The sequence below is a fragment of the Mixophyes fleayi genome, chromosome 4 (genome assembly GCF_038048845.1).
Source record: "Mixophyes fleayi isolate aMixFle1 chromosome 4, aMixFle1.hap1, whole genome shotgun sequence".
Classification (NCBI taxonomy): domain Eukaryota; kingdom Metazoa; phylum Chordata; class Amphibia; order Anura; family Limnodynastidae; genus Mixophyes; species Mixophyes fleayi.
Genome location: NC_134405.1, coordinates 62,537,435 through 62,547,132, shown reverse-complemented (window position 1 = coordinate 62,547,132; position 9,698 = coordinate 62,537,435). Strand labels below are relative to the sequence as shown.

General features: G+C 41.2%; 1 protein-coding gene across 1 annotated transcript; it reads left to right on the top strand.

Moving 5' to 3' along the window:
* Positions 1-2,558: 2,558 nt before the first annotated feature.
* TMED4 (transmembrane p24 trafficking protein 4) lies at positions 2,559-9,498 on the top strand. Its single transcript, XM_075207248.1, has 5 exons — positions 2,559-2,800; positions 4,496-4,596; positions 5,122-5,247; positions 6,174-6,320; positions 7,552-9,498. The coding sequence occupies exons 1-5, from the start codon at positions 2,632-2,634 to the stop codon at positions 7,699-7,701; spliced, it is 693 nt and encodes a 230-aa protein (XP_075063349.1). The 5' UTR covers positions 2,559-2,631; the 3' UTR covers positions 7,702-9,498.
* The last annotated feature ends 200 nt before the right edge of the window (positions 9,499-9,698 follow it).

Genomic DNA, 9,698 nt, shown 5'->3' with positions numbered 1-9,698 from the left:
TTCTGCTAAGGGCATTGTCATTTATAAATTATTCAAAAGTTGTAAAAAAAAAATATAAAAAACTTCTACAAAAATAATTGAAGAAAAAGATAAAAAAATTAGTTAAAAATTACTAGGTACTGCTATTTAAAAGTCAAACTACGTTCACTGTTGCTGCTGTACCAAAAAATAATAGCTACTGCTATTTACTATTTATTTATTTATATACTGTTCATTATTTCTGTAGTTCCAAAAAATAGGAACTGCCAGTTCTATTACTACGGTCATTGTTTGTGTAGTTCCCAAAAAATAGGAACTGCCAGTTCTATTACTACGGTCATTGTTTGTGTAGTTCCAAAAAATAGGAACTGCCAGTTCTATTACTACGGTCATTGTTTGTGTAGTTCCAAAAAATAGGAACTGCCAGTTCTATTACTACGGTCATTGTTTGTGTAGTTCCAAAAAAGGGGAACTGCCATTTCTATTACTATGTTCTTTGTTTTTATAGTTCCAAAAAAGAGGAACTGCCATTTCTATTACTACGTTCTTTGTTTCTGTAGTTCCAAAATTGGGGAACTGCCATTTTTAATACTATGGTCTTTGTTTTTATCTGTGCAGCGGAATTCAGAACTGTTGAGGGTGATATATTGTGGCCCGGTAGCAAATTGGGTACCGGGGCCACTCCACTACGCAGTCCAGATAGATGCGTATCAACTACATTCAGTGTTGGCACAAAATCCAAAATTAATGAAAATGACCTGTCATCATCAAAAACAAGAAGTATTGACGCGCTCGAACTACACCCTGTATATGCTGCAGAGGATGTAAGGAGCAGGCAGCTGTGCAGTGAAATTCAGACCCGTTGAGGGTGATAGATTGTGGCCCCGGTACCAAATTGGGTACCGGGGCCACTCCACTACGCAGTCCAGATAGATGCATATCAACTACATTCAGTGTTGGGGCCAAATCCAAAATGAATGAAAATGACCTGTCATCGTCAAAAACAAGAAGTATTGACGCGCTCGAACTACACCCTGTATATGCTGCAGAGGATGTAGGAGCAGGCAGCTGTGCAGTGGAATTCAGACCAGTTGAGGGTGATATATTGTGGCCCCGGTACCAAATTGGGTACCGGGGCCACTCCACTACGCAGTCCAGATAGATGCGTATCAGATATTAAACTACATTCAGTGTTGGGGCCAAATCCAAAATGAATGAAAATGACCTGTCATCGTCAAAAACAAGAGGTATTGACGCACTCGAACTACACCCTGTATATGCTGCAGAGGATGTAGGAGCAGGCAGCTGTGCAGTGGAATTCAGACCAGTTGAGGGTGATATATTGTGGCCCCGGTACCAAATTGGGTACCGGGCCCACTCCACTACGCAGTCCAGAAAGCTACCTCGGTGCAACGTTTTGGACTAAAAAGAATATTGTGAGGTGTTCAGTGTTCAGAATAGACTGGAAATTAGTGGAATTGATTGTTATTGAATGTTATTGAGGTTAATAATAGCGTAGGAGTGTAAAAAAACTAAATAAAATGGATTTTAGCGCTTTTTATGCTTTTTTAAAAATAAATCGGAACCCAAAACCCTAAATCAAAACCAAAACCTTTCGTCAGGTGTTTTGGCGAAACAAATCAGAACCCAAAACCTCAAGCTAATCAGAACCCAAAACACTAAAAGTGCCCGGTGCACACCCCTAATTCATAGTTGCCTACTCTCAAATGAACGGAAGACTCCCGAATTTCTGGGAGTCCTCTTGCACTCCCGGATGAGCAGGCAATGCTCCCGATTCCTGGCCAGCTCTGTTCCAGCTCTGTAAATTAAACAGAGGGGTGGGGCATAGTGATGCTGTGCACGCTCCATTGTGGCCCCGCCCGTATTTTAGTGGTCCAAAATAGTGATGCCAGTTTTAGGGGTGGAGCTAATGACGTGATTCTTCGAGCCCCGCCCCCACACACTCCCCTGCCTCCCGGGAAACTAGTTGCCGATGTTGGAAAGTATGGGAGTATCACAGTCCTAAAAGAGACATTTTAAAGGCTTCCCTTTTGCAACCTGCCATAAATTGACCATCTGAGTAAAACAGAGGAGTTTAACATAATAAAACGCACTGATTTAAACAACTCCTCTGAGCTATGTCACACTATTACTATGAGTTAACTCACAAACACATATTTACAGATTTATATGCCTAGAAATTAGCTTGCACATAACATCTGGGTAGAACAGTGTAATAATAGTAATAACATTAATAATAGTACTAACAATGATTAGAACTTGTAGTATAGCAGTAATAATAATGGAAACAGTGATGCCACAATAGAAGTCACTTCTTTAATGATGATCACAACTTAAGTTTAATAAAGATACTAATTATACTAATACTAATAATGATATTATAATATAATACCAGCCTTAGTGACGTCACCAGTGGGCGGGGGAAGATGGCGGCTGTGAGGTGACGTTTACATCCAGCCAGTGGTGACGTTGCCGATGTCCTGGGTCAGGCCTCGCTCTGACAGCGTTACTAGCCCCGCCCCCGGGCACAGGCAGCCAATCCGTGCAGGCCGGAGCTCGCCAGATGGAGGCTTGACACGCAGGAGGCGGCGGTGCGGACTCTCCCCTCTGTAGTATCTCTACCTGTCAGTCATGTTTCCCCTCGGCCCGGGCTGCGGCTCCCCAGGATTCAAGCTGTCTCTCCCGCTGCTGCTGGTGCTGCTGTTGCACCTCGGCCTGTGCCGGGGCCTCTATTTCCACATCGGGGAGACGGAGAAGCGATGCTTCATTGAGGAGATCCCGGATGAGACCATGGTGATAGGTGAGAGCGGCAGGTGCATTATATTGGGGGCTGGCGGTACACCCGGCGGCTACTGTGTGCCGTGCTGGGTAGTGTTACCTTGGCAACTGCTGTAAACATTGCTAAAGCTTATCAAGTCCATGTCCTATTGCGGTAGTGGTGCTTGGGGTGGCTCCATTGGGCTAGTTGTCATAATAACACTTGCAGGGAACAGATTACCTCTTGGGATCACCCTTTGTTATGAGTTGGGCATTCAGCAAACCTTTAAATTCTGGATTGTGTGTAAATATATTCTTTGAAATACATTTAGTCTTATTGTTACTATGTTACTATTTGGTATGAAGTATGGAGGGGGTACCTGCTGTTGAGGTCCTGTCATCCTGGGAGCCATTTTCTTTAAGGTGGGTACACATCTATGCAATGTCTGTAACAATTTCACCAACAATTTAAAGTCCAGAAGAGCATGTCTATTCATGCGTACACTCCTACACGATTTACCTTCATAACTGTGATCAGTGGCGGACAGCCCGGGGGGCGCACAGGCGGCTGCATCATATGACACGGGATGCGGCTGCGTCATTGATGACGCGGCCGCATCGCCTGTCATGTGATGCGGCCGCCTGTGCGCTGACGCGGCCGCATCCAATGTCATTCAATGCGGCCGCCAGTAAAAATGTGGTATATTGCAGCCGGGGGCGGCCGGCCGACCTACACCACGGCCCTCATAGCGGTCTGACTGAGCGGCCCTGGGGGCTGCTGCCCCCTAGGCCGGCCCGCCCCTTGTGGCGGATCCAGAGGGGGTGATCGGGGCAAATGTGCCCCCTAGCAGGGGCTTGCTGCCGGCGGCTGCACACCATGTACAGAGACAGGCAGGGAGAGTGCTGCTCTAATTGTGTTTTAAAAACAATCAGGGCAGCACACTCTCCCTGCCTGTCTCTGCCGAACGGACCTGCACATAGTGGTCAGCCTTAGCTGTCAAAAAGGGGGCAGGGACTAAATCGCCCCCGGGAAAAATTATTTTCTACATCCGCCCTTGTCTGTTACCTTCGTCTCATAACCATCTGCTGAAAAGACATTGTTCCATTGTTGATCGTGCGTTTTAGGAAATTTATAAAACCAAATCAACAGGTGCGATGTGTTTTGGTACGATAAAACATAATCGTGGGAGTTTACACACTGTTGCTATATCTGACAAAACAGTTGTGAATCCTGTGATCTACATGATAATTGCATAGGTATGTACTCCGCTTTGCTTTCACAGCACTGTGTTCAGACATTTGTAATAAGCTGAAAACGCATTACATGGTAAAAGTTGAGTCTATGGAGCTTTTCATTACTAGCCAAATTGTCTGTTGGTATTGTCTGTTGTATTCTAATGAGCCATCAGTTTTTTTTATTTTTCGTTGAGTGTTTTTCAGGTGCTTGGAGCTCACCAGCACTGTTAACTGTTAATTTTAATTTCACTACTTCTCCTTTGTGCTTTTAAAAAAAAATAAAAAATATCCTGTGAAAAATGGTGTGGGGATTGGTGATAACCGGGTGTTTTAGTGCCTGGTTGTAGTATTGTTGTCATTTTCAGAAAGAGAAGTTCTCACACATGTACTGTATTTCTTCATTATTATAGTGTGAGAGAAGCATATTCCATATCTCCATTTTATTTTCACTTAAAAAAAATGTTTCCTTCCCCCCCCCATCACCTTCTTGTTTTCAATTTAGGAAACTACAAAACTCAACTCTGGGATAAAACGGCTGAGACCTTCCTGCCATCTACCCCAGGTCTCGGTATGCATGTGGAGGTGAAAGACCCAGATGGAAAGGTGAATTGAGATTGCTGTTTCTCTGCTTCCATATCTATGCTGAAAGACAACCATGTTTTCTCACCTAGAATTGGGTTTAGTCCAGTGGTCCAAGTGGTGGTATGGGAAATGTAATGGGATTGGATTTATGGTAGGTTTACAATGAAGGCACTAGGCGAAGTTGCAGTGTCGTACCCCTGTATACTACCCCCACTTCCACCACTTGTTAAGTCACTAAGGGCACTGATTAAAAATTGGAGACACTGAGAGCATTAATTCATGGTGGTCTATGTGCCACACATTATAAGCATTCGTAAAAAAAGACTTGTCATCCAAATTACTATGTGCTTGTACAGCTGTATCTGTAGATTTGGCCATCCAAGTTGATTAGGTTGAAAAGTGTGATTGGGTGTCATTGTGTGTGAGCATTTTTATGCAGATGCTTAGTTGGGAAAAATGAATTCAATTTACATAAAATGGGACAATATAAACCACTTATTACTGTGGAATATTTAAAATGCTTAAAACGGTTTTCCATCCCTCCAGGTCATCCTCTCTAGGCAGTATGGGTCAGAGGGGCGCTTTACATTTACGTCTCACACCCCGGGTGAACACCAGATTTGCCTCCACTCCAACTCTACGAGGATGTCTCTTTTTGCGGGAGGCAAGCTGGTAAGGCCAAGTACACTTTATGAAATGATTATTGTCTTTTACCAATGTTCTATACAGTAAGTTTTGAAATATTGCTAATTTGAGATCATAGAAATGTTAGTATTAGCAAGGAAGTTCAAAGGGATACAAAGTGATCATAAACTTTATGGTACTTAATGCAGAGAGGTATTTTATCACTTTTATGTCCCTTTCCCATCCCCTATGACAGACCAAAATAAAATTACACATTGGTGGAGAATTCAATTCCAAACAAAGTGCCCAGCAATATAGTTATAAATGTTCCACAGTGATGGCTATCCTGTAGCTACCAGTGGCGATGGCTTTGTGTTACAGACAAGTACTCCACTAATTATTTGAGACTAGGCTCTATTTTTATTTTCCCACTGATTTAAAGGTCTGTCTTTTTGCAAGCACAACAATTGCTGTTCAAAAATGTTTCTGCTTGCATACAAATCTAAGCCAGTTATTCATGTACAGATTTGGTAGTTTTTGACCTAACGGGCAGAACAATGTTCTGTGTTTGGGCGCTAGAACAAATTTTCTAAATGACCATGACAAATTGGATTAACCATATAGAAAGGAAAACAGGTTGGTAGATGACTTCAAAGGTAGTGAGTGACCTTTGAAGTCGCCAGCTTTCCATTGTGATCCATTCATTTGACCTGGTGTTTGGACAACCTGGTCTATAGAAATTGAGCAGCTGGGGGCTTTCTCATATTGGATCATTCTACTTTTTAGGGATAATTGCCATTTAAGGGGATAGTTTCAGTGTATTTTTGATATTCCGTGTGCTTCCAGGAGACTTATCACCTACCATAGGCGAGGAGTAGGAAAATTTCAAGCAGAACTTTATAGCCGGAAAATGACAACTGATGGGATGAGGTTGTTACTTAAAGCTGTGACCTGACTTTCAATCTCTCACTCAGAGAGTTCACTTAGACATCCAGATCGGAGAACACACAAACAATTATCCAGAGATTGCCGCAAAAGACAAACTGACGGAACTACAACTCAGAGTTAGACAGCTATTGGATCAAGTGGAGCAAATACAAAAGGAGCAAAACTACCAGAGGGTAAGATGGGGAGCTGTGGGGTGACTCTGTGATGGGTGCTTCACTGATACTGAGGAGTAACCCTGTGGGGATAATATAATGACTGTATTTAACCTATTTATGACTGTTCTGTCCCTGAGACTGCCGCTCGGTCTAAACATGTGGTGGGATGGAGGCCACCGTTCATACAGTTGGATCCTCGCCTCTCAGCTGCTGCACATGCTATTCAAAGCAACTACTGTGTATTGAGTGCTATGAGTTTTAACATTTGCATTAGGAAAACATGGAGATAAGAATTTGCCCCCCAATGCAAGATAATGGATCCTTGCATATTGGCTCTTATCGTAACTCATATCAAAATGTAAATTCTAATATAAACATTTCATTATACTGACCTATTCAGTGCTTTAGGGTCAATCTACACCGCGCCGAGAGATAACCCCTCTACATATATAAAAAAATGATTAGCAATATATGAGGGGAGGAGTACCCTCACGTGTAATAACATTCAGAAGAAACAAAGTGGAGAAAAAAAAGAACTGTTTCCAGGGCACTCTTTTTCTTTATGCAAAGTAATCCAATATAAAAAAATCTATATCTTTTATTGGTATGCTTTAAAAACATTTATAGCGAAGTATTAAAAGAATGGAAATGGTAATGACATGTTGAAAAATACACAATACTGTAGGTAGAAAAACTACCGTGCTGTCTCACTTTCCTAGATATTATATATTAGAATAATCAACTAATTCATTGATTATTTCAGTAGAATATCAGACTTTAATTTGAACTTTATTGAATTAGTGTCCAAATAAGTGTATTGTTTAGTTGATTAAGTTTGTTAACCCAAGTTCAGTACTTTAACATGACAAAAGTTAGTTCAACCAGTAAGATTAAGATAAATGTTCAAAATATAGTAGCATACCAGGGATGTTAATAATTCTGATCTCCTGGGCTACAAAAAAACATATGGCAGCCTTATTGTGATGTAATAGTACTGACAATCCAAATTGAATTATAAATGCAGTGTAGTTACCCACACAAGTTCAGTCTATTACAGAGTTGAGAGTCTCTTACACAGACTCTCAACTCTTCTATTTGATTGTTGTTCCTTGATCGATAAAGATGTACTAAAACATTGTTAAACTGAATTGTAATTATTTATTGCAATAAGGTGCATATATATTATATAACTATATATTTTAATGTAATTTTCTTCTTCTTAAACCCCATATTGTGTTTTTCTCCCCAGTACCGAGAAGAGAGATTCCGCCTAACTAGCGAGAGCACTAATCAGCGTGTCCTGTGGTGGTCTATTACTCAGACTCTCATCCTTATCCTCACTGGTATCTGGCAAATGCGACACCTTAAGAGCTTCTTCGAGGCCAAGAAATTAGTGTGAACGATCTACCTCTGTGCTCAACTGTATACTGTTCCTCACACATACAGAAACAAAATTGGCTTTATAACTCTCATCCTCACCCCCCCTCCTCTACACCCCTGGCAGGCCTACATAGGTACACTTACCGTTATACATTTGACCACACAAGTTGTAAACAGAACAAAGAACAGTAGCTGCCACCCGTAATCACTCAGGTCACACCTTCTGTTATCTATGCTTCTCACTTAGAGGGTAATCTTTACCTGCGGGCAGACAAAGACAGATTATGTGCAATGGGGTTTATATTATTTGTTAGCAGACTGGTAACATATAGATTATGATCTGTCCTTACAGTAAAAGAGAAAGTAAAGCAGTAAGATAACTAGGCTCCAGATCACTGGAATTAATGTGTTTCCTCGCCACTAGTCTCCAAACAGGTCTCTGTGTGTGCAGACCATTATAACTCTGGAGGAAAGGAACACATCTCCATAAAGACTTGACATACAAAGAGCTTTCTTGGACAACCGTTGCTGTATGTTTCAAAATCGCATTGAGACTGTATAGAAAATAATTGGTATTGAAAATAGCTCTCCTAATGTCCAGCACTTAGGTTTTTATTTTGACACTATTTTTCAGTTTATGTATACGCACATGGTTTAGTAGTGGCCCAAAGAGAGAGGATATAAATGAAAGATAATAATAATAATAGGGGTAGGCAATATGCAGCCCTTCAGCTGGGATGGAACTACCTATATCCACTTGATCTGGCAGAGCATAGAAGGATTTGTAGTGTAACTTCTCGGAGGGGTGACTTGTCTACCACTAACTGTGATAATAATAGTTCATCGTCAACATAGTTTTACTGTAATGGCAGCATAGAAGAGTGGCCATTTGCACTGAAGACAAGTATAATGGGGCTTGCTCTTGGCTGGCTGCGTCCACTCTATAGGGCTGATTTAATAAGATGGATGGAAAACCCATGCTGTAGTCCATAGCAACCAATCCATTGTTTGTTTTTAATTAGACGAAGACTGGATTCAAAAAGCTGATGTTTGATTGGTTGCTGCAACTTTTTGAGCTTCTTTTATAAAATAAGCCCACCTGTCTGCAATCCTCATGTCTGTTTATATATCTGTAGTCCAGAGTCCTGATTGTTGAATGTGTTTTAAGTTGATAATGGGTGTACCTCAGATGCCACACAACGCTGCATACAGATGTCTGAAAAATATTTTGTGTATACATCCAGGGAAGAAAGCTGAAAATGTATTATATTGGGCAGTGCAACTGGTGCAGAATTCTGTCTTATAAATACAGGTATTCAGACAAACTGAATTTATGAAGTGGTACATTTGAAAAACTGTAGAGATGGTAAAATTAAATAAAATAAAACTATCGTTTCACCCTTCTCTGCTGTTCTCAGGATGACTGTCCACAGTCAGTCTGCCCAAATACCAACAGGAGCAGCGATTTGCCAGAGAGATTACTAGTGATTGTTTATCCGATGTAGCATGATGTAGGAATGTTACTTCCTATTCTGCAGGACATAAGAACTTGATGTTTCAGGGGAAAGAGATGAACATCTGGGAGGGCTGTGGGTCATTACCACATTTCTATTACCCACAGTCACACATTTCTGAACACTAATGAACATTTTTACAAACATTGAGTGGACACTACTGCTTTGTCCCTGTGCGTTTCTGCCACTTTAGTCTCCAAAATTATGTTTCTAATATATTTTATTTTGTAAGTTTGGGATTTAAAGCAAAAATGTTTCGGTTTTGTGAGTATTTTGAATTGTAATAAAAAGAATAATATTTCCATGTGCATAGAAGTATAATGGCTAAGCTCAATGCATGGTGAGATGTCACTGTCCAGATGTCTGTGCATTATGTGGGAGGCTTGTGACCTGATCACTGTGAGAGGATGCAATAAGTTTGTGGGACTCTTGTGTGTGTGACTGGCAGGGGCAGACTTAGGGGTATATTTACTAAACGGCGGGTTTGAAAAAGTGGAGATGT